Source organism: Chlorocebus sabaeus, chromosome 11 (assembly GCF_047675955.1).
Source record: "Chlorocebus sabaeus isolate Y175 chromosome 11, mChlSab1.0.hap1, whole genome shotgun sequence".
Classification (NCBI taxonomy): domain Eukaryota; kingdom Metazoa; phylum Chordata; class Mammalia; order Primates; family Cercopithecidae; genus Chlorocebus; species Chlorocebus sabaeus.
The window spans coordinates 108,602,044-108,627,942 of NC_132914.1; the positions used below are offsets into that span (position 1 = coordinate 108,602,044).

The 25,899-nt window shown below is 41.0% G+C and overlaps 1 protein-coding gene across 12 annotated transcripts in view; it reads right to left on the reverse strand.

Moving 5' to 3' along the window:
- ATXN2 (ataxin 2) overlaps positions 1-25,899 on the reverse strand; it is a 155,187-nt gene that overhangs the window by 4,221 nt on the left and 125,067 nt on the right. For 6 of the 12 annotated variants that reach the window (XM_008004736.3, XM_037996519.2, XM_008004729.3 and 3 more), the window contains 5 exons: positions 22,418-22,450; positions 14,027-14,211; positions 13,578-13,710; positions 7,794-7,847; positions 271-416 (listed from right to left, as the gene is read on the reverse strand). In XM_008004736.3, coding sequence (XP_008002927.3) covers positions 271-416; positions 7,794-7,847; positions 13,578-13,710; positions 14,027-14,211; positions 22,418-22,450 — 551 coding nt within the window. The remainder of the gene's footprint in view (positions 1-270; positions 417-7,793; positions 7,848-13,577; positions 13,711-14,026; positions 14,212-22,417; positions 22,451-25,899) is intronic. The other 6 variants (XM_037996521.2, XM_073021107.1, XM_008004732.3 and 3 more) reach the window with 3 other exon arrangements.

Sequence of the window (25,899 nt, forward strand, 5' to 3'; positions counted from 1 at the left end):
CAAGCAAATAGGAATTTGCCTTATGAACCTTATGCTAAATTTGATTTTTCATTAACGCAAGTTTCCAGAGCTTATCCAATCACCTATTATCAATATGTATCTTAAATGTGATTCTTAAAAAAAGGAACCACCCCAGGGGCACAGCTGTATCCATCTTCATGAGAGTGGACATGCCATGTGTTCTGACGATGCAATACCTGGCACCTGAAGAAAGCACTCAGATACTAGGATGAGGAAGCCACTCCATGCAGACCTCTGAGTTGCCCTTACCTGAACAGGGCTGGGTGCAGGATGACTTCCACCATGTTGGCTTTGCTGCTGTCCAGTGGGGGTAGCTGAAGGCTGAGGGTGTGGAGTATGTGGGTGCAGGGTAGCGTTAGGGTGCGCATACTGCTGAGCAAGGGAGCCCGTGGAAACTAAAGTGAAAGAAAAAGGAGCATGTACACAACCGATGTGTGACAACCTGCATCGCTCCTCTACTCTTCATCAACTGAACTTTCTTGATGGTTACAATGCATAACTCACGCCACTACCAATTTCTATAGGTGACTCCATTTAAACCATCCATTGTCTTGAAAAAATAAGTGTAGCTATTGCTTAACAGACTAGAATTTGGTTCATATAATACATATAATACAGCTCTACATATGATATTAAAATCAAATTAGTTTGCTTTTACTCTCAACAGTCACTAGGTTTTCCCAAAAACACGACTTGAAGGCACAGGCAGAAACTACTCAAACAAGTGCATTTTAGGCGCACACTCTTTAGCTCAAGGCCACCATCTGGCTAACCTCACCATGCTACTGCCCTGGAGCAATGTCCTGAGGGCACAGACTGCATTGGGTGTGGTGGTGGGGGGGTGTGGGCACTGTGTATGGTATGTGGCAGGGCCAGGGATCTATCATCAGGGCCGAAGGCCCACAATCTCTCTCAGCTAATCACAGCAGCCCCTCTGCCATTCAGTTTACTTCCCAGGCCCTAATGGAGGATCTCCCACCTTTGCTTTATAAAATATAGAAAAGTAAACTCCCTTCTGAGTGCCTCAGCCCTTTAGAAAGAAATTTATTAGAGTAACTTCAAAGGACAACATGATGGGCCAGTTTAAGTCAAAATAAAGATAAGAACTGAAAGCCAATTCTTTGTGAATCGCAGCATGGGCCAAACCTTGGTACAAAAACCATTTCTTCATGTCTTTTTTTTTTTTTTTTTTTTTGAGATATGAGTCTCACTCACTCTGTTGCCCAGGCTCACTGCAAACTCTGCCTTCCAGGTTTAAGCAATTCTCCTGTCTCAGCCTCCCGAGTAGCTGAGATTACAGGCATGCCACACCACACCTGGCTAATTTTTGTATTTTTTTTTTTTTTGGAGACACAGTCTTGCTCTGTCGCCCAGGCTGGAGTGCAGTGGCCAGATCTCGGCTCACTGCAAGCTCCGCCTCCCGGGTTCCCGCCATTCTCCTGCCTCAGCCTCCTGAGTAGCTGGGACAACAGGCACCCGCCACCGCGCCCGGCTAATTTTTTGTATTTTTAGTAGAGACGGGGTTTCACTGTGTTAGCCAGGATGGTCTCGATCTCCTGACCTTGTGATCCACCCGCCTCAGCCTCCCAAAGTGCTGGGATTACAGGCGTGAGCCACCGCGCCCGGCTAATTTTTGTATTTTTAGTAGAGATGGGGTTTTGCCATGTTGGCCAGACTGATCTCAAACTCCTGACCTCAAGTGATCCGCCCACCTCAGCCTCCCAAAGTGCTGGGATTACAGACGTGAGCCACCGTGTCCAGCCTGTTCATGTGTTTCAAAAACAGTAATTGGAGAATCAGAAGCAGAGTAGGATGTGTTCACTGCTTCCAGTGACTATGAACAGCACACTGATGACACAAAACTAACCTCCATGTGGCAATGAGCTGAGAACAGAGCGTTCTCAAGACAATTCTAGCAAGGCATAGTTCCCAGCCCTCTCTTGAGAAATTAATCCTAAAATCCCTCAAGATAATAAGCTCATACACAGAAATGATCCCAAAATAGTTCCCCACATTCTTCATATAACGTGTTAGCGAACACAGACATATGCAGGACTGATTGGGGAGAGAAGCAAGCACAGCTTTGGGACCAGGCACCCTAGCTCCAGCAGTCTGGTAAGCAAGGCTGCCGAGTCACCAGCATAGATGACTAGATGATTCTGGGTATATTCCATGTAAATGGTGTGCAGAGGGTTAGGCAAGGCACATGGAGCAGTTCTATAAAGCTAGGTGTTGTAGGACTAAGGGCCACCAACTCTCCAACCCAGTCACATCTCGAGATGCAAAGCCATCTCTTAGTAGAGGAAAGGGCAAGGCAAAGAGCCAGTTCTAGGATCACCTGTGCATCCACTGCCAATGCCAGAGCTGGCATTAATATTCCTTCATACCCAGTTTAGACTGGACACAGTAGCTTTGTTTATACACTGGGAAAATTTTCCAGACTGTAGGAATTAACATATGCCAGAACATTTTAACAAGAAAACTGTGGCAACATATTCTCTGAATGTTTTTAAGGGTAGTGAATGTCTTCTGGGAGCTAGAACAAACGTACAAACAATGAACAATTCCTGAGCTTCAGTCTCATGAGTCTATGAAGACAGTCCTTTTTTTCTAACTTGCTGGCTTATTAACAGGCCCTCCATCATCATCATACTCATTAAGTTTACTTCCAGCTCCCCCAAGTTGTATAGGCACTGACTTGGTCTAAAAGATTTGATGTAAATTTCGAACCCGAGTTTGTTGTTTGTTTTTGTAAAAATCTTACGTTCATCTTAAAAATGTATTTATTTATTTTATTTTTGACAGGGTCTCACTTTGCTGCCCAGGCTGGAATGCAGTTGTGCCATCTCGGCTCACTGCAACCTCCGTCTCCCAGGTTCAAGCGATTCTCTTGCCTCGGCCTCCCGAGTAGCTGGGACTATAGTCAAGCATCACCATGCCTGGCTGATTTTTGTATTTTTAGTAAAGATGGGTTTTGCCATGTTGGCCAGGCTGGTCTCGAACTACTGGACTCAAGTGATCCACCTGCCTCGGCCTCCCAAAGTGCTGGGATTACAGGTATGAGCCACTGCACCTGGCCCTGTTTGTTTATTTTTGAGACCCAGTCTTGCTGTCACCCAGGCTGGAGTGCAGTGGCGCAATCTTGGCTCACTACAGCCTCCGCCTCCTGGGTTAAAGTGATTCTCCTGCCTCAGCCTCCGAGTAGCTGGGGTTACCTGGCTAACTTTTGTATTTTTAGTAGAGACGGGGTTTCACCATGTTGGTCAGGCTGGTCTCGAACTCCTGGCCTCAAGTGGTCCGCCCACCTTGGCCTCCCAAAGTGTTAGGATTACAGGCATGAGCAACTGCACCCAGCCTAAAAATTGGTCTTTCAATAATAAAAAAGCCCCTTGTAGCTAAGCAGCTACTACGGTAGACAGCACAGTTTTGTTGTTGAGATGGAGTCTCGCTCTGTTGCCTAGGGTGGAGTGCAGTGGCATGATATCAGCTCACTGCAACCTCCGCTTCCTGGGTTCAAGTGATTCTCCTGTGTCAGCCTCCTGAGTAGCTGGGACCAAATGCGCGCCTGGCTAACTTTTTTTGTATTTTTAGTAGAGACGGGGTTTCACCATGTTGGTCAGGCTGGTCTTGAACTCCTGACCTCAGGTGATCCACTCATCCTGGCCTCCCAAAGTGCTGGGATTACAGACGTGAGCCACCGTGCCTTGCCACCAAAAGTTCTACTGGATAGTGATGTCTACAGTTGTCCATGGTCCCCTACTGTTAAACTATTAGCACTAACCCCTACCCCCACCTCAGCCTCTTAAAAATGTCATTTGTAGCAATACTAAATCTGTCTAAGGAAAAGCAATTCCCAAATCCCAAATTCTGTTCATGGAGGTTCATAAAGATACAGTACAGAATCTCAGAGGGTTTTTTTTTAACTTTATTCAAGAAATTTTGTACTAAAAAGTTGTAAATTTCATGTTTAATTACCTTCTAAGCAAAGTACTAAGAATATTAAAAAGTAATAATAAATATAGAAAATAATTATGCCTATGAAGTCTCATAATTAAGTTATTCATCAACTGGAAAAATATAAAAATCTTGAAATCATTTGAAGAGAAAAGTAAAGATGAAATATTTTTACTATGCATTTTTAAAAGGCATCTCTGCAATTTAAGTTTACCAATATTTAAAGACTATAATACAGTGTTCTGATCTATAACTAATCTGCATGCATAGCACAAATACTCAAGCTGAATGAATGTACATAGGCTTTGTTTAAAAAAACAAAAACAAAATCCTTTCCCCACCTAAATACCAGTAAACTGCAAGGCATTGATTAAAAACAAGACGAACAAAAATCACAAAGGATGTGTAAAATATGTATCACATATTGCAAACAAAATTTAAAAAGTTAATTAGAAATATTTCCCTTCTCAGCATTTTGGTAGGCCGAGGTGGGAGGATCACCTGAGGCGAGGAGATCGAGACCAGCTTGGCCAACAGGGGGAAATCCCGTCTCTACTAAAAATACAAAAATTAGCTGGGCATGGTGGCGGCGCCTGTAATCACAGCTACTTGGGAGAGTGAGGCAGGAGAATAGCTTGAACCCGGGAGGCGGAGATTGCAGTGAACTGAGATCACGCCATTGCACTCCAGCTTGGGCAACAAGAGTGAAACTCCGTCTCAAAAAAAAAATAAAATAAAATAAAATAAAATAAATAATAATAATAATAAATTGGGAGAAATGTGAAACTTATACTTTAAATCAATACTCATAACAAAAATACAGTTCGGCTCCTTGATAGGCCAGTTAAGTAAGAGTGATACAAAGTGGGGTAGGAAGAAAATTTAAAAGTCAATGAAAAAAATAGCTTGGAAGACAAGAGAGACAAGAAAGGAACTGGAGGCCAAGGCCGGTGATCGCAAGGTCAGGAGTTCAAGACCAGCCTGGCCAAGATGGTGAAACCCTGTCTCTATTTAAAATACAAAAAAATTAGCTGGACGTGGTGGCAGGCGCCTGTAATCCCAGCTACTCTGGAAGCTGAGGCAGAGAATTGCTTGAACCCAGGAGGCGGAGGTTGCAGTGAGCCGAGACTGCGCGACTGCACTCCAGCCTGGATGACAGAGCGAGACTCCATCTCAAAAAAAAAAAAAAAAAAAAAAAAATAATAATAATCATAAAAGGAACCAAGATAAGGTAAACAAGGAAAAAACACAGGAGAGTCAGGGAAAAGGAGAGTGCAGCGGGAAGGGCCGTGGGTTCTAACCCATGCATATTATTTCACTGCTTTTGTTATACATGCTCATTCTGGCTAAAGATCCCAGAGACGTTAAAAATAAAGTGAATTTTCTTTGTAATTCTGATTTATTCATCAGTTAAACTTCTATTTATAAAACTTAAGAAGTCTTCATAAAATCTTTTGGATTAAAGATAATCAAAGACATATGCTTCTTTGGTCCAGACATAGTCCAGAAGTTTCCCACTCAGTGTTCCTTGACATAAATATTTAAGATTCTAAACATATGATCAGTCAAAAATCCTTAATAACACTAACCACATTCCAGAACTAGTTTCCTCAGCTGTGATCTCACTGAAGCAAATTCAGTACATAAAGCTGTGTGTTTAATTTGTTACTAGGTTTTGTCATTTTGACTTTGGATGCACAAGTCATAGGAGATCACCAGCACTGCAAAACTTTAAAAATAAAACAAAATCTTCCAACTTGTAAATTTGATGTTAAATTCAGAAAAAGGGAAGTGAAGGAAAGCTGAAAACTCCAGAAGGGGAATAAAAGGCAACTTGACCAAACCATCACAAAATGGCTTAGAACAGGGGAAAATGAAGCAGCAAATTAAATTAGCAGCCCAACTGTTAGTTTCTTTTAAAAAGTACTGATACTCCCTTTTAAGGGAAGTTGTGCTAAGGCAATTAAGGCTTAGGTGTAATGATTAAGGACCTTTTAGCTACTTACCAGGAAAACGACACCAAACTACTAACAGAGACAGTAAGATGGTGAGGATAACTACATTTGAGACCTCAAATTGAGTACATAATAAAATCACCAATTGACACTATCTTTTACACACTACAATCACAGACATAGTTTCCCCTTTAATAGTATATACATACAGCAAGACTTCTTTTTAAAGAGCATCTATTAAAGGATTAAATTTAACATTTCCTAGCACCAAATACATAATATATATATGCACACATATACATATGTATGTATGTATGTATGTATCAGTTTATTTTTGGATACCAAGTCATGGTATAATTAACAAATATTTAAGGTCAAATGCATTTTAAATGCTAATATGGCATTTAGTAGAGTCAGACATTGAGTCACCCCAAAATAACTCAAAATGTTGTACCTAACATAAAATCTGAATCCTTAATATCCTCTAGAATACAATATTTCATACAAGGTGACAATATTAATGGCACAAATTTCTAAAGGATTTCTACAAATATTAGTACTCTTCCCATTTAAATACCAAAGTCCAAGAGACTAGCCTTATTTTTATTTTTATTTTTTTGAGACAGAGTCTCTCTCTGTTGCCCAGGCCTGAGTGCAGTAGTGCCATCTTGGCTCACTGCAACCTCCACCTCCAGGGTTCATGGAAATCTTGTGCCTCAGCCTCCCAAGTAGCTGGGACTGCAGGTGCGCACCACCATGCTTTTGGTAGAGATAGTGTTTCACCATGTTGGCCAGGCTGTTCTCGAACTCCTGGCCTCAAGTGATCCACCCACCTCGGCCTCCCAAAGTGCTGGGATTACAGGCGTGAGCCACCGCATCCGGCCCTTATTTTTACAAATTGCCCTACCAATAGGAAAAATGTACCTTACAAGTTCATTTCCGAAAGAAAGCTCTGCCCAGACTTTCTCCATGAAGGAGCAACCATTTCTGTACTTTTTGCCAGGTGGGGAGAGGGCACCCGTGCTGTCCAAGATAATGACCTGAGAGGTCATGATCTCTTGTGCTTAAGAGTTGAAGACATCCTGAGGGGTCTGCTTCCTGATTATTTTATTTTTCCAGGTTGGACTGGAGTGGCATGACCTCGGCTCACTGCAACCTCTGCCTCCAGAGTTCAAACAATTCTCCTGCCTCAGCCTCCCAAGTAGCTGGGATTACAGGCACATGCCACTACACACAGCTGATTTTTGCATTTTTTGTAGAGATGGAGTTTTACCATGTTGGCTAGGCTGGTGTTGAACTCCTGACCTCAGATGATCCACCAGCCTCAGCCTCCCAAAGTGCTGGGATTATAGGTGTGAGCCACCGTGCCCGGCCCTTCCTGAATATTTAAAACCTTCAGCCATGCACAGGACTGAAAAGTTTTTCCCTTAGTATTTCATCAATCCTATTCAATTAAAAATCCTGGTAGGCATAAATTTCTTCTTATCAAAATATAAACAAACATTTTAAGTGTTTACCAAGCTTGTGGCTTGGGGTGTGTGTGTACGTGTATACGTGCGTGCATGTATAAAGCTGTTTAGGAAAAGTTTCTCTGAACAAGGAAATTATTAGGCATTTCCCAGTCACATTTGCTTGGTATGCAAAAATTGATTTCTGAAACAACTCCATTTTTCATTAACTCCAGCCTTATTAAACTGCATTATATTTCCATTTTAAAAACTGAATTATTTACAGATATAAATACTTTCAATAATTTGACTGGCACAAGGAAAATACAGTTCAACAAGTCTACACCCTTAACATGTATTCTTTAAAAAGTGTTTTACTGTACAATTAAAAATTAGTATAAAAAACCCAACTCACTGGCAAAGTAGAAAGAAGGGCTTGTCTCCTTGTTGTATGGTAATTTGGGACATGCTGAATTTGGGAAATAGAAAGGTAAATTAGCCTTTTGAGGTGTGCATTTTCCGAATTTTCTGGAAAGGTTGACATATTAGTAATTTCTTTTTGTATTCATGCATAATTATTTTTATAAGAGATGACAAGCACTTTAAACATTGTTACAGAATTTTAAAAGAAAGAACTAAACCGGAAGACACTGTTCTTCTGTACTTAGCTTAGGTGTCAAGTTGTCATGCTGACTTGCTTAAAAGTGAAAGGAATAAAATCATTATCTAATAAAAAGACCAACATGGCATTCTACTGAACAACCTTGATATAAATCATGTACCAAAATGAAACAATATTTACCAAGTTTAATTCAATAGACACACAATTTTGCAAAACATTACTAATGGAGATGTCATTATCCTGAAAGATCATCTAGCAATGGATCCAAAAATTTAGGAACATTGCAAAAATATAAACATGAATATTATCATTTCTTATTAAAACATGTCTGCATAAAGGGATAGGGCATATGAGTGAATTTAAATACACCTGGAAGGATATACACAAAATGTTAAAAGGCAGTTGTCAGGCGGAGGGATTATGGATGCTTTTCACTTTTTTTTTTTTTTTTTTACTTACTGTATTTTCTTACTTATCTTACTAATCTGCATTAAACTACCAAAAACAAACCAGAACAGGATTCTGGATCTAACTCTTCCTAATGGTCCTAGTTAGAAAAGTTTATTACTCTTTCTGAAAGGTCAAAGCATCACCATAAAACAAAATTAGATGAATTAGAGGAGTAGATGTGAGGCTGGGCGTGGTGGCTCACATCTGTAATCCCAGGACTTTGGGATGCCTAGGCAGACAAATCACGAGGTCAGAAGTTCGAGACCAGCCTGGCCAAGATGGTGAAACCCCGTCTCTACTAAAAATACAAAAATTGGCCGGTTGTGGTGGCGCGCACCTGTAGTCCCAGCTACTTGGGAGGCTGAGGCAGAAAAGTCACTTGAACCTGGGAGGCAGAGGTTGCAGTGAGCCAAGATCATGCCACTGTACTCCAGAATCAGCGACAGAGTGAAACTGCCTTAAAAAAAAAAAAGAATAGATGTGATAGGAAAAAATAAATAAATAAATAAATAAATAAATAAATAAATAAAGTAACTTCTTAGAAGGGATGGGGTAGAGGCAATGATGAAAGTTAGATTAAGAGACATCAAAGAGGCCAGGCGCAGTGGCTCACACCTGTAATCCCAGCACTTTGGGAGGCTGAGGTGGGTGGATCACCTGAGGTCGGGAGTTCAACACCAGCCTGACCAACATGGTGAAACCCGGTCTCTACTAAAAATATAAAAATTAGCCAGGCATGGTGGCAGGCACCTGTAGTCCCAGCTACTCAGGAGGCTGAGGCAGGTGAATTGCTTGAACCCAGGAGGCAGAAGTTGCGGTGAGCCAAGATTGCGCCATTACACTCCAGCCTGGGCAACAGAGCGAGACTCTGTCTCAAAAAGGAAAAAAAGAAAAAGAAAAGGAAAAAAAAAAAAAAAAAAAAAAGAGGCTGTGCACGGTGGCTCACGCCTGTAATCCCAGCACTTTGGGAGGCCGAGGCGGGTGGATCACGAGGTCAGGAGATCGAGACCATCCTGGCTAACACAGTGAAACCCGATCTCTACTAAACAAAATACAAAAAATTAGCCGGGCACAGTGGCGGGCACCTGTAGTCCCAACTACTTGGGAGGCTGAGGCAGGAGAATGGCGTTAACCCAGGAGGTGGAGCCTGCGGTGAGCCAAGATCGTGCCACCGCACTCCAGCCTGGGCAACAGGGCAAGACTCCATCTCAAAAAAAAAACAAAAACAAAAAGAGAGACATCAAAGAGATGAGGTTTTTGACAAAAGCCCTTTCTAAGATAGCTAGAAAGAGTACAAGGTCAATAATTTTTTAGAATGTAATAAATAACTCTCCTATTTGATCAATTTAACTGTTCAGTAATGTTAGCATATTTGTATTAAACATACTAAAAATTTAAAAACAATAATCAGGATTTCATTTTGCAGTCATTAGTGGTCTTATGTTTTCAATGCCTTTGGCTATGGCCATAACAACGAATGAGAAAAGGTGACATAAAATTGTCACCAACATCTGGGTGCATGTTCTGTTTGCATTAAATGTTTTAAAAACCTAGATAGGATGTAGCTTAAAAAAAGCACAATTCATACTCAAAGTATTTGGTTCCTTTGAGAAAATTTATGGCAATATATTTAATATATTTATAAAATATAAATTCTTCAGGGAAGATGAGTATAAAATTAACACTTCTATGTAAGTTTGTTATAGTTTATAAGAATGTACTTCAAATTTTGTTTATATTTGATATAATAAGGCTTTGAAAGTCTAATAATTCAAATAAACCACTGAAGATTTAATGAAGAATGTGCTTAAGCAGATCAAATTATGGCTTATGATGGCACAGAACAAAACAATTCTTTCTGATGTTTTCTTTTTTTAAATAGAGACAGGGTCTTGCTCTGTCACCCAGGCTGCATTACAGTGGTGCCATCATAGCTCACTGTAGCCTCAAAGTCCTGGGCTCAAGTGATCCTCCCATCTCAGCCTCCCGGGTAGGCAGGACTACAGGCACATGCCACCATGACTAGACTTTTTCTTTTTTTTTTTTTTTTGGTAGAGATGGGATCTCCCCATCTTGCCGAGACTGGTCTTGAACACCTGAGCTAAGCGATCCTCCACTTCAGCTCCCCAAGTGCTTGGATTACAGGTGTGAGCCACCATGCCCAGCTCCTAGTGTCCTTTTTAGGGTCTTAAGCACCCCTAAGGGAATCTTGATTAACTAGTGACAATCACAATAAGTCCACACCCTTGCTCCTAGCCTGCCTCCATACAGACAGCAATTAAATACCACCTGTGTAAACTGCAGGAGAACAGTTCATATTTGGCTGAGTAACCTTCTCCTGGCATGAAAGAACTGGTTCTAATGACTAGTTCGTTCCAGATTTCACTGGACTTTAGATCTAGTGCTGTGTTTTATTTGCAACATTTCCTATTTGCCCACACATAAATGGACTTTGGGGTCTAAAGCCCCACTGCTCTTCAAATGGACATGTTCTGGGAAGTAGTTACGAAATCATTCGTACCTCAAACACAGTATTTACCCTATAGGCTGTTTCAAAACAAATGAACATTCATCTAAAAGATGAAGCCAGATGTTGGCAGTGAATGAACACATGGGAAGAAAGATTCTGCTTAACATTACAGTATTATTGCTACAATGTCTCAAAAGCATTGGTACACAAATATCTACTCTCCAAATGCAATGGAAATTTTAGCTCAAAAGTTTCACATCTGATTCCAAGGGGAGTATGCCAAAAAACGGAAGGAAAGAGATGTTTTTCCACTTGTTAAATCATGATGTATTCACCAGAAATGTACAAACAATCATAATGAACTTTTAACCTAGGCCTTTAGCAAACTGGAAAATTGTTAAAATATATACAAGTTGCATAAAAGCCAGCGTGATGAATCAATCATGCCTTTTCACGCATATTCAGTCCTGGTTAAGACAACTAAAGACAAGTCAAATGACATGGGGTCATAACCAAAATAATAAACCAAGTCAGTTTGTCAGTATCTTTTACAATTAAATTATGGATGGGCTTCTTGAAAAAAATGTTTTCCAAAATGTAGCAATCACACAATTTTTTATTTAAAATGTAAAATCCACAATAAAAAGTTGAAAGTGATAATGTGGGAAATTAAGATTGGGCTTAAGTTTTATAAAACTAAACACCTTTAATGATGTACAAATTCCTATCAGCAGTGAGTCTTTATGACAGACAAGAACCTCCAGGAAGAAAGCATAAGCTGTGGGTTACAGGTAATAGGAAGGATGATTGCTGCTGCCCAAGTCCTATTCTCATTAACCTACAGAATGTTAAAACTTTTAACACTCTGTTAAAAAGGACAGAGGTGATATGAAAAGTAGTAAAGTCTCAAGAAGAGGGTTTGCCAGAAATCTGTAAATTCTTTTTTTCTTTTTTTTTGAGATGGAGTCTCACTCTGTCGCTCAGGCTGGAGTGCAGTGGCGCAATCTCGGCTCACTGCAACCTCCACCTCCTGGGGTCAAGCAATTCTCCTGCCTCAGCCTCCCAAGTAACTGGGATTACAGACACCTGCCACCACACCCGGCTAATTTTTGTATTTTTAGTAGAGACGGGGTTTCACCATGTTGGCCAGGCTGGTCTCGAACTCCTGACCTCAGGTGATCTGCCCGCCTAGGCCTCCAAAAGTGCTAGGATTACAGGCGTGAACCACCACGTCCAGCCTGAAATCTATAAATTCTTTTTTTTTTTTAAAAACAGAGTCTTGTTCTGTCGCCCAGGTTGGAGTGCAATGGTGCGATCTCAGCTCACTGCAACCTCTGCCTCCTGGGTTCAAGCAATTCTGCTGCCTCAGTCTCCTGAGTAGCCAGGACTATAGGCGCGTGCCACCGCACCCGGCCAATTTTTTGTATTTTTAGTAGAGACGGGGTTTCACCATGTTGGCCAGGCTGGTCTCCATCTCCTGACCTCATGACCCACCCGCCTTGGCCTCCCAAAGTGCTGGGATTACAGTCATGAGCCACTGTGCCCAGCCTGTAAATTCTTAAATAACTCAGTTTTGCCTAGACATACTTGTTCAGGACATCTAAACTTAAAAAAAAAAAATTTATATTCTTAGTATTTCAAAAAGTTTAAAAGAGGTTTTAAAAATGAAATGTCAATGTAGCTGCATGTAACTGTAATCTCATTCTCGTAGCAGTACACTTTTCAACTGTACAAATAAACCAAAATTATCCCCTACTCCAAAAAACCAAAAATGCAAATAGGAAAACTAAATGACACCACAGTTCTCAGAAATATTCAGAACATCTTAATGAAATCAGTACTATTTAAAAGCATATTCTGAAAAACATTTGAAGCAATCCATTAATTCTATATCATAAGATATACAAGTGGACATTTAATTTTAAATTATCAACAGTGAAAAATCTGTTATTTTGGTACTTTAGACAGTTGCTAAGTTGATCTACACAAATTTCTCTGTTTAGTCACAAAATGAAGATGGGTTTTTGCTTATTACTGTCACATATAAATACTGCTTAGTTTTACATAAAATACTTCTCATTTTCATTTCAGCATTCTGTTTACATTGGTTATAAAGTGTGAATCATGTCTAAAATATATCTAATATTACATAATATTCAACCACTTAAAATACAGCATGATGTAGAAACACAGCATTATCTTTATAACAAACAGCAAAAACAAACAAACAAAAACAAACAAACAAAAAAACGAATGCCCGTGACCCACAGATCAAGTAGTGAAGCAGAATGTTTTCATGCTGAAAACGCTTTTATGCTTTTATTATTATAAAATTCTCTTGCACGTCATAGGATATACCAAAGCATAATACTGATGAGGAAGAGGAGAAAGGTACCTTTCTCCACAAAGATGCTTTGCCATTATAAACATCATTACATTTTAGTTAAAGCAGGAGAGAGATCTGAAGACCAGGTACAGAAGTAGAAACTATTTGCCAAGACTTAAAAGCAAGTCAGGCAAAGAAACGAGTTCATCTTTTCCTTCAGATTCTTGACCCTCAATGTCATAAAAGGTCAGGTTATTCTTAGAGTATGTTTTCAGAAACTTAATTAAGAAGAGTCACACACACTGGAAAAGACAAACAAAGTGCTTCCTACCATACATCGCATGCGTCTGCTCATGAGCCCCGTACTGAGTTGCTGAAGAAGACACTAAACCAGGCTGGGCATGTGTTGGTGGTGCCATCATTCTAGCATTACCCTGTATTACAGGACTATAGACATGAGGATGCTGTGTTCAAACAAAAAATAAAGAAAGAACATCAATACGGCAAACAGAGCCAAGCGGACTTTAGTTAAGATTTTTAACTCCATGGTTTCCAGATTTCCAGAAACAACTGTAAACTCTCAAATCTTTCTTGGCTGTTTCCTCTGAACCTGTTACAATGATCAGTAACCTTTGAATATATATTAAAAAGGGTCCCCAAGTCCTTATCTATCTACCCTACCATCACACAAAAGCAAAAATTATAAAGGAAAATCCCTTTACCATATTAAAAGCTTTTTTAAATGGTACAAAAATTAAGAGTTAGCCCTACCAGCCTTACCTGAGACTGATAATGTGGCACATGCTGAACAAGGGGCTGATTTGGGAACTGCTGAGGACTATAGGCAACATATTGCGTGGAGTAAGCTGGTGGGGTGGCTGCAATCGGTGGGCCCGCTGCTGACGCTGGATGCATCATGGCACTCTGATGATGCTGGTCTTGCCGCTGTTGGGGCATATTTGGTACTGCAGGAAAAAAAGCAGACTGCCTATTAAACAGTATCTCCACAGCATAATACATGTGTTCACATGGTCTAGGAGGCTCTGAATGATTTGACCCTGCATCTGCGTCTCTGATGCCATCTCATACCACTCCCACTTCTGCCACTCTGGGTTGTCTGTGTATCATGCATGCTAGTCCTCAGCCTCAAACACCAGTTCCCAAATCCCAGCTGGGATAATTCTGCCTCATCCTTCAGGTGTCAGCTTGAAAGCAACTTCCTCAGAGAGACTTTCTCACAGGGCCCTCAGACTTGATCAAGTCCCTGGAACAGACTCTTACAGCATTTTGAAATCACTTCTCATATGATATTTTCTGGGACAGGCACTGCATTCATTTTGAGAAAAACAAAAGTATGACCAAAGAGCCAAAACAGATCCAACACTAACTTTCTATCTTCCTCATTTCCTACCACCGAATCCTTGTAACACTTCCCATTCTTTCTCAAACCCAGTATAACACAGCACCATGTAGCATATAGCAGGTTTCTAAATAATAGTTCTTTTAAAAGATTACTCTATGTCTTATCTTAATCCACACAGGTGGTCTGCGTGTAAGGGCCTCTCCCTGTTACAACTCCAGTTAAGAATTCAGCTCAACTGTCGTCTCCAATGTGAGGTTTTTTTCCAGTTCCTCCAGCACAAGCTAGCTACTTTCCATGTGCCTCTTTCCTCACACATTTCTTACAGCACTATTGTCTGTGACCTGTTTCTGGTGTGGCATTAACCAAGCCACTTCAGGAAAAGAATTATGGAATGACTGCTTACAACTAGGTATAAGGCACAAAGAATATAGAACTTGTTCATAAAATCCTAAGAACTGATTATATAATTAACTGCAAATTTGTGGCTAAACATTCACTGACTGTTGCTGAAATTTGGGAGAGGTCGTTACAAATTATTTTATCTATGTAGAAAAGTAAACCTGAAAATTTTTCTACATTTTATCTTGGATGCATGTATTTAAAAAGCACCTCCTTTTGGTAGACAAAAAGCCACTGAAAACTATCATTTTTATCAAATGAAAGTTTGTTCAATTATGCTCACTAACTGAGCTTAAACTATTCACTATTATTACTTTGTTACTTATTACCTTCCCGTATATTTAAAAAAAATTAAAAAGCTAGTCAAGTATACTATGGTGCTATTATTTAGATATCGTGTGTCTCCAACAATTTTCATGTTAAAACATGATTCTCAGGCCAGGTGCAGTAGCTCACGTTTATAATCCCTGCACTTTAGGAGGCCAGGGCGAGCGGACTGCTTGAGCTCAGGAGTTTGGGACCAGCCTGGGCAACATGGGGAGGCCCTGTCTCCACAAAAAAAACAAAAATATTAGCCAGCCACGGTGCTGTGCATCTATGGTCCCTGCTACTCAGGAGGTTGAGGTGGGAGGAACATTTCAGCCAGGGAGGTAGATGCCGCAGTGAGCCATGATTGCACCACTGCACTCCAGCCTGGGCGAAGAAGTGAGACCCTGTCTCAAAAAAGGGGAGGGGAGGGGACAGGAGGGGAAGAAAAGAAACCAAGTCCTTGACTCTGCCTGTTACTTGAAAAATGTTAAAAATATTTTTATCCAACACCTCAAAGGATTGGAATTTAGTAAAGGAGCAGGGTAAAAACTAACATACAGACAGCAGTAGCCTTCATATGTGGTACTTCATAAGTAATCAGTTAGAAGATGCAATGGAAGAGAAGTCCCTGGGTTACATTAACATTAAAAAAGAACCTACCTAAGACATACACTGAAAAAAATGTACAAAACCTTAACGATAAACTTTATTTTTATTTATTTATTTTCCTTGAGACAGAGTCTCGCTTGGTTGCCCAAGCTGAAGTGCAGCAGTGCAATCTTGACTCAGTGCAATCTCTGCCTCCTGGGTTCAAGTGATTCTCCTACCTCAGCCTCTGGAGTAGCTGGGACTACAGGGGCGCACCATGCCTGGCTAACACTTGTTTTTGCATTTTTAGTAGAGACGGGGTTTCACCATGTTGGCCAGGCTGGTCTCGAACTCCTGACCTCAGGTGATCTGCCCACCTCCGCCTCCCAAAGAGTTGGAATTACAGGCGTGAGCCACCGCATACAGCCAAGGATAAACTTTAATATGCTACTGAAGGTATACTTTGTTCTTGAATAGGAAGACTCAACATCATAAAGACATCAATCATTCTTCTCAAGTTAATTTATAAGTTTATTGTGATTTCTGGCCTGCCATGGTGGCTCATGCCTGTAGTCCCACCACTTTGTAAGGCTGACACAGGCAGACTGCTTGAGCTCAGGAGTTCGACACCAGCCTGGGCAACATGGTGAAACTCTGTCTCTATAAAACACACAAAAATTAAGCCGGGCACGGTGGTGCTCGCCTGTAGTCCCAGCTACTTGGGAGGCTGAGGTGGGGAGATTGCCTTAGCTTGGGAAGTGAGGCTGCAGTATGCCCAGATCAGCCCACTGCACTCCAGCCTAGGTAACAGAGCGACCTTGTCTCCAAAAAATTAAAAACAACCAAAAAAAAAATCCCTAAGTTTATACTGACAATAAGAATCAACAACAAAAAAACCCATCTCATTGGTTACCTTTGGAGGACAACAGAAAACCAACTCATTATTTTGAAGACTGCCTTAAAAAGGGAAATGATTAATATTTTAAATTACTCTTCCTCAGGGTAACCAAACAGCTGGATATGGTAAAGTTTTTCTTTATAAAAATATTCCAGGTAATAATTGAAGAAGGGATGAAAGAAAAAGAATGTCACCATTCTGTAACCCTAAGGAAATAATGGATCTTGGGCTAGACAATTATCATCAATGGCTGCTAAAAGACAACAACAAAAAAAGTACAGCACTAAAGAGAAATATTATCTCCTGGATAGGTAAAACATCTAGGAACTCACTGGCTACTCCTATCAGGAAAAAGACTGATTACATGACTCCTCACTGAAAGTACATACATCTGTGAAACACAGGAAAAAAATATCTTATCAAGCCTCCATTATCTACTATCCGTTTACAAAGATTACAGGGGACAGAAGTCTACTTTAAATATCAACACAGGGATACAGTCAGCGAAATTCAGATGGTGGGGAAAAAAATACAAGACAAGTTGGATTGTACAAAGATACGAAGAAGACAAAAACTAAGGGAAAAACTATAATTAAAACTATGAGGGCTGAGTGCAGTGGCTCACACCTGTAATACTGGCACCTTGGGAGCCAAGGCGAGCAGACTGCTTGAGCTCAGGAATTCAAACCTTGTCTCTACAAAAAATACAAAAATTAGCCAGGTATGGTGGCATGCACCTTTAGTCCCAGCTACTTGGGAGGATCACCTGAGTCCAATTGGTCGAGACTGCACTGAGCTGAAATCATGCCACTGCACTCCAGCTCAGGTGACAGAGTTAGACTCTGTCTCAAAAAACAAACAAAAAAACCTACCACTTGGCTGGGTGTGATGGCTCATCCAGCACCTCCTTAAAGTGCTGGCCTGTAATCCCAGCACTTTAGGAGGCTGAGGTGGAAAGATATCTCAAGCCCTGGAGTTCAGGACCAGCCTGGGCAAGATAGCAAGATGGTGAGACTCTGTCTCAAAAAAAACAGACAAAAAACAAAGAAGAAGAAAGACAAGACAAGAAAAGCTGGCAAGGTGGCATGTGCCTGTAGTCATAGCTGCTTGAGAGGCTGAGGAGAGAGGAGCTCTTGAGACCAGGAATTTGAAGCAGCAGTGAGCTATGATTGCACTACTGCACTCCAAGCCTGGACAACAAAGCGGGACCCCATCTCAAAAACAAAAAACAAAAACAAAACCGACTTCAAGATACACATTAAAATGTGGATGGATAAACGGATGCGATGTCTAGAATTTGCTTCAAAATAATCCAGTGGACATATAGCTTAAGAGACAATGGGTAGGAATGAAACATGACTGGCCTAGGTTATTAATGTCTCAAAATGTTCATAATAAAAAGTTACCACAAGGCTGGGAGTGGTGGCTCACGCCTCTAATCCCAGCACTTTGGGAGGCCGAGGCGGGTGGATCATTTGAGGTCAGGAGTTCAAGACCAGGCTGGCCAACATGGTGAAACCCCATCTCTATTAAAAATACAAAAGCTGGGCTACTTGGGAGGCTGAGGCAGGAGAACTGCTTGAACTCCAGAAGAGGAGGTTGCAGTGAGTTGAGATTGTGCCACTGTACTCCAGCCTAGGCAACAGAGCAAGACTCCATCTCAAAAAAAAAAAAAAAAAAAAAAAAAAAGGTTACCATAATATGAAACAATTACAAAAAAAAAAAAAAAAAAGACTTCAACACATAAACAAATCCAATTTGCAAGCCTGATTTGGACCCTAATTGGAACAAATTAATTGTAAAACGATTTATCTTTTCTGCGGGTTTTTTTTTTTTTTTTTCTTTTTTTAAAGAGGGAGTCTTGCTCTGTCACCCAGGCTGGAGTACAGGGGCATGATCTCAGCTCAACTACAACTTCCACCTCCCAGGTTCAAGCAATTCTTCTTCTGCCTCAGTCTCCTAAGTAGTTAGAATTACAGGTGCCTGCCACCAGGCCCAGCCTAAGATATATTTTAAAGGTCACCTGGTTTTAAAAAGGCAACTGATTTTTTTAGTAGTAATTTTAGAGTTCATATGGAAAAATAAACAAAATTCAAGGTAATCTGAAAAAACAAAAAAATCAGTGTTGGCAGTGAGTGGATGAGAAGGTAGTCCTATTAGATTAGTAAAGCAGAGTGAAAAATCCAGAAACAAATTCAACCACAAATGGACACTTGGTATATGATAAAATGACATTTCATAACAGTTTGTATGACCATAATGGAATTACATTATTATCTATCTATCTGTCTATCCATGCGCGCGCGCGCGCGCGCGCGCACACACACACACACACACACACACACACACACACACACTTGCACTTTAAATACAGGGTCTCCTTCTGTCACCCAGGCTGGAGTACAGTGGTGCAATCACAGCTCACTGCAGCTTTAAACTACTGGGCTCAAGCAATCCTTCCTCAGCCTCTCAAGTAGTTAGGACTACAGGTGTGTGCCACCACACCCAGCAAATTTTAAAATTATTTTGTAGATATGGTGTATTCCTATATCACCCAGGTTGGTCTTGAACTCCTGGCCTCAAGCGATCCTCCTGCCTTGGCCTCCCAAAGCTCTGAGGTTACAGGTATGAGCTGCTGTAACCTGGTCAATATGATATACTTAGTAGATGATAAAAAAGTATTTGAACATAATCCAACAACCATTCATGATCAAAAAGAAAACCCACCTCTCTGCAAATCAGGAACTGAAGTAACACCTAACTCTATGCTTAATAGTGAAAGACAGTTTCACCCCTAAGAATGGAAGCATGGCAAAATCTCACGCTTTTTTCAGTAACACACCAGTACAATAAGGCCAAAAAAAAAAAAAAAAAAAACACCACCAACATGGTGATTAGATCATGACTGTATGTTTAAGTCTTAAAGGACTGCCAGAAACAGTGGGCTTACCAATGCATCAAGATACAAGATCAAATTAAAAAATCAAGTGCATCTCTATTTACGAATAAACAGAAGTTTTTAAAACATCACTCACAACAGCACAAAACAGATGAAATACTAAGGGATACATTTAAGAAAGTGGCACAAAATTGATACAAAGAAAACTAGAAAACACTGGTGAAACTTAAGACTTAAATAAATGGAGCAGTATATGATGACATCAATGAAGATTCCATATTGTGAAGATATTTCTCTCAGAACTGATACAAAGATTCAGTGCACAATCCTATGCTGATTCTAAAATTTATTTGGAAATTCAAAGAATGCAGAATAAGAACAATTTTGACGAGAATATAACTGGGAGACTTATATGAACTGACTTAAAGGTTGATTACAAAGTAACAGCAATAAAGAGAGAATTGGCATAAGGATATATACAAAGATCAATACAACGAAACAGTTCACAAATAGACATATATACGTATATGGTCAACTGAATTCAATAAAGCTGGGCACAGTGGCTCTCATGCCTGTAATCCCAGAACTTTGGGAGGCCAAGACGAGCAGACCACCTGAGGTCAGGAGTTCGAGACTAGCCTGGCCAACATGGTGAAACCCTGTCTCTACTAAAAATACACAAACAAAATTAGCCAGGTGTGCTGGCAGGCGCCTGTAGTCCCAGCTAGTTGGGAGGCTGAGGCAGAAGAATGGCATGAACCCGGGAGGCGGAGCTTGCAGTGAGCCCAGATCCGGCCACTGCACTCTAGCCTGGGCAAAAGAGCGAGACTCCATCTTAAAAAAAAAAAAAAAAAAAAAAAAAAATTAGCTGGGCCTGTAGTGGCGGGCACCTATAATCCCAGGTACTCAGGAGGCTGAGGCAGAATCGCTTGACCCCGGAAAGTGGAGGTTGCAGTGAGCCAAGGTCACACTACTGCACTCCAGCCTGGGTGACAAGATTTCAAAAAGAGAAAAAAAAAATAAAGCCATCAATGGAAAACAGAGGCTGGTGCCAGAGAAATCGAGTAAATATTTATGGTGGAGAAAATGAAGCTCGACCTTTACATCACACCCTACACAAAACCTAACTGAAATCAACCATACACCTAACCATAAAAACATTCATAACCTAGGGTAGGTAAAAGATTTCTTATTATGATACAAAAAAGCATGAACCTTAAGAGAAAAGCTTGATAAATAAGGCTTCATTAACAATACTGGCTCTTCAAAAAAACTGCAGACTGGGAGAAAATATTCACAATACCTGTATCTGAGAAAGGACTTGTAACCAAAATACATAAATAACTTAAAATAATTTACTAAAAGTAGTAACTTTACTTTTCACAGTAAGAAAAGAAACATGATTTTTTTTTTTTTTTTTTTTTTTTTGGAGACAAGGTCTGGCTCTATTGCCCAGGCTGGAGTGCAGTGGTGCAATCTCAGCTCACTGCAGCCTCGATCTCGCCTCCATCACTCCTCAAACCCCTCACAACCTCGCTCAAGCGACTGTCCCACCTCAGCCCCCCAAATAGCTGGGACCATGCTTCTGTGCCTGGCTAATTTTTCCTTTTTTTTTTTTTTTTTCAGACACAGAGTTTTGTCATGTTCCTCAGGCTTGTCTCAAACTCCTGGCTCAAATGATCCATCCAGGTTGGCCTCCCAAAGTGCTGGAATTACATGCATGAGCCACTGCACCCAGTCAGAAACACTGAGACATAAAGAAACGTTAGGACGGGCACAGTGGCTCACACCTGTAATCTTAGCACTTTGGGAGGCCGAGGCGGGTAGATCACTTGAGGTCAGGAGTTAGAGACCAGTCTGACCAACATGGTGAAACCCTGTTTACACTAAAAATACAAAATTAGCCAGGCACGGTGGCGCATGCCTGTAATCCCAGCTACTTGGGAGGCTGAGGCAGGAGAATCGCTTGAACCTGGGAGGCAGAGGTTGCAGTGAGCCAAGATGGCACCACTGCACTCCAGCCTGGGCAACAGAGTGAGATTCCATCTCATAAATAAATAAATAAAATGAAAAAAGATTTGAAAAATTTACTTAAAAAAAGGTTGACAGCCAAAAACACACAGACACATGACGAGGTGCTCCTCATCAGTCATCATCAGGGAAATGCACATTTAAGATCACAGTGAGGTAACCCTATGACACCCATTAGACCTACTGAAATTAAAAAGATAAGACAATACCAAGAGTTGGCAAGGATGCAGAACACTTGGAACTTGCATATGAACCTGATCAGTTGGAATGTAAAATGATACAATCACTTTGGAAGATTGCTAATTTCTTATTAATTGAAATATGTATTTACCAGGCAGTCTGTGGTGGCTCACACCTGTAATCCCAACACTTTGGGAGGCTGAGGCGGGTGGATCACTTGAGGTCAGGATTTCCAGACCAGCCTGGCCAACATGGTAAAACCCCGTTTCTACTAAAAATACAAAAAAATTAGCCAGGCGTAGTGGTGCGTGCCAGTAATCCCAGCTACTTGGGAGGCTGAGGCGGGAGAATTGCTTGAACCCGGGAGGGGGAGGTTGCCATGAGCTGAAATCACGCCACTGAACTCCAGCCTGGGCAATAGAGTGAGACTTCATCTCAAAAAAAAAATTAAAAAAAGAAAAAAATAATAAAATAAATTAAAAAAAAAATAAAATATGCACTTACCATACCTCAGCAATTCCAATTCTAGGTATTTAACTAAAAGAAATAAAAACACAAATACTTGTACACAAATGCTCACAGCAGCTTCATTCATAATAGCCACAAGTTGGCAATAACTCAAATGCCCATCGACTAGTAATGGGTAAATTAACTGTGGTATAATCATAAAATGAAATGCTACCTAGCAGAAAAAGGAATATGCTGGCTGGGCGCAGTGACTCATGCCTGTAATCCCAGCACTTTGGGAGGCCAAGGCGGGTGGATCATTTGGGGGCAGGAGTTTGAGATCAGCCTGGTCAACATGGTGAAACCCCGTCTCTGCTAAACAAAGAAAAAAAAACCCACAAAAATTAGCCAGGCGTGGTGGCGCGTGCTAGCAATCCCAGCTACTTCGGAGGCTGAGGCAATAGAATTGCAGACCAATTCTGGGAGACAGAACAAGACTCCATCTCAAAAACAAACAAAAAAAGGAATAAGCTGATATTAACATGAAGCTCAAATTACTACACTGTTTAGGACACATATATGAAATTATATACCAAGCTTGTCCAACTTGAGTCCTGGGACGGCTTTGAATGTGGCCCAACACAAATTCATAAACTTTCTTAAAACATTATTAAGTTTTGCTATTTTTTTGTTGTTGTTCATTAGCTATCATCAGCGTGTTAGTGTATTTTACGTGTGGCCCAATACAATTCTTCTTCCAATGTGACCCAGGGAAGCCAAAAGATTGAACATCCCTGTTACATGCTGTTTGATTCCATTTATTAAAAAAAAAATCTAGGGGCTGGCTGAGGTGGCTCACATCTGTAATCCTAGCACTCTGGGAGGCTGAGGTGGAAGGATCACTTGAGCTCAGGAGTTCAACACCAGCCTGGGCAATATAATGAGACGTTTCCATAAAAAATTTTAAGTTGGAAAAAAAAAAAAACAAAAAAACCCTAAATCTAAAAAAAAAAGAAAGAAAAAGAAATCTAGCGAGGATAAATGTAATCTACAGTAAAAGAAGGTAGATCACTGGTTAACTGGAGCTAGTGGTAATAAAGTACAGTTGGACAGAGAAGACGAACAGGCACAATGTTTTCCATCTTCACTGATGAAGCAAGTAGTTACATGAGCAAATATGTTTGTCAAAACTCATTAAAATGTAAACATAACAAGATGAGCATTTTATTGTATGTAAATTACAGACTAATAAAACTGGTTAAAACATCTTAGTCATTTAGAACAAGATAAATTGGATTCACATTTTATACTTTAAGATAAATTCTAAAATTAGCCAGGCGTAATGGTACAGGCTGGTCTCAAACTCCTGAGCTCAAGTGATCCTCCCACCTCAGCCCCTCAGCTTCCCAGAGTGCTAGGAGGCAGGTAGATCACAAGGTCAGGAGTTCAAGACCAGCCTGACCAACATGGTGAAACCCCGTCTCTACTAAAAATTCAAAAATTAGCTGGGCGTGGTGGCACACCCCTGTAATCCCAGCTACTCAGAAGGCTGAGGCAGGAGAATCACTTGAATCCGGGAGGCAGAGGTTGCAGTGAGCTGGGATAGTGCCACTGCACTCCACCCTGGGCGACAGCAAGACTCCATCTCAAAAACAAATAAACAAGAGGAAAGGAGTCTTTTCAACAAATGAGGTAGGGACAATGGATATCCACAAGCAAAAAGAAAAACCTGGACCACTACTCTCATATCATATACAAAAATTAACTCAAAAGAGATTGTAGACCTAAATGTTAAGAGCTAACCTATAAAACTCATAGGAGTTTTATGGGAGTTTCATAGGGGTGAATCTCTGTGGCCTTGTGTTAGGCAATGCGCTTTGTTTGATATGACATCAGGAGTGCAAGCAAGAAAAGAAAAAACAAACAGATAAATTGAACTTCATCAAAATTAAAAACCGTGTTACAAAGAACACCATCAAGCAAGTAAAAAGATAACCTATAGTCTGGGCACGGTGGCTCGTGTCTAAAATCTCAGCGCTTTGGGAAGGTGAGGCAGGCGGATCATTTGAGGTCAGGAGTTCAAGACCAGCCTGGCCAACATGGTGAAATTCCGTCTCCACTAAAAATACAAAAATGGGCCAGGCACAGTGGTGCATGTTTATAATCCCAGCCACTCTGGAGGCTGAAGTAGGGGGATCGCTTGAGCTCAGGAATTCGAGACCAGCCTGAGAAGCATGGAGAAGCTCCATTTCTACAAAAAATACAAAAATTAGCCTGGCGTGGTGGCGTATGCCTGTAGCCCTAGCTACTTGGAAGGGTGAGGCAGGAGAATTGCTTGAACCCAGGAAGCGAAGGTTGCTCCAGCCTGGGCGACAGAGTGAGACTTCATCTCAAAGCAAAACAAAAATACAAAAAACCACAATAACACTTCATAACCACAAGAATGGACAAAACGCAAACCAAAGACAGTATCGGTTATTTATAAGGATGTGGAGAAACTGGAACACTTGTACATTACTGAAAGAAATACAAAACGATGCAGCTGCTTTGGAAAAGTTTGGCAGTTCCAACACAGCAATTCCTCTTCAGGAGAAATGAAAATCTAAGGCCACATGAAAAAAAAAATTATTTATTTATTCTTTTGAGACAGAGTCTCACTCTTTCACTCAGGCTGGGGTGCAGTGGCGTGATCTCAGCTCACCGTAGCCTCCGCCTCCCGGGTTCAAGCGATTCAGATGCTCCTGCCTCAGTCTCCTGAATAGCTGGGATTACAGGTGCACGCTACCATGCCAGGGTAATTTTTGTACTTTTAGTAGAGACGGGATTTCACCATGTTGGCCAGGCTGGTCTCAAACTCCTGACCTCAAGTCATCTGCCCACCTCAGCCTCCCAGAGTGCTGGGATTATAGGCAAGAGCCACTGCTCCCAGCCTCACATGAAAATTTGTACATGAATGTCCACAGCAGCATTACTCATTACAAGAAAAAGGAAATAACCCAAATGTTCATCAACTGATGATAGGTAAAAGTGGTATATTTAGGCCAGGAGCAGTGGCTCACACCTATAATCCCAGCATTTTGGAAGGCTGAGGGAGGTGGATGACTTGAGGCCAGGAGTTCAAGACCAGCCTGGCCAACATGGCAAAGTCCTTTGTCTACTATGTTTTTTTTTTTTTTTTTTTGAGACGGAGTCTCACTCTGTCGCCCAGGCTGGAGTGCAGTGGTGCCATCTCGGCTCACTGTCAGTTCTGTCTCTTAGGTTCATGCCATTCTCCTGCCTCAGTCTCCTGAGTAACTGGGACTACAGGCGCCTGCCACCACACCTGGCTAATTTTTTGTATTTTTAGTAGAGACGGGGTTTCACTGGGTTAGCCAGGATGGTCTTGATCTCCTGACCTCGTGATCTGCCGACGTCGGCCTCCCCAAGTGCTGGGATTACAGGCGTGAGCCACCACGCCCAGCTATCCCTTTCTCTACTATTAATAAAACTACAAAAATCATCTGGGCATGGTAGTGCATGCCTGTAATCCCAGTTACTCA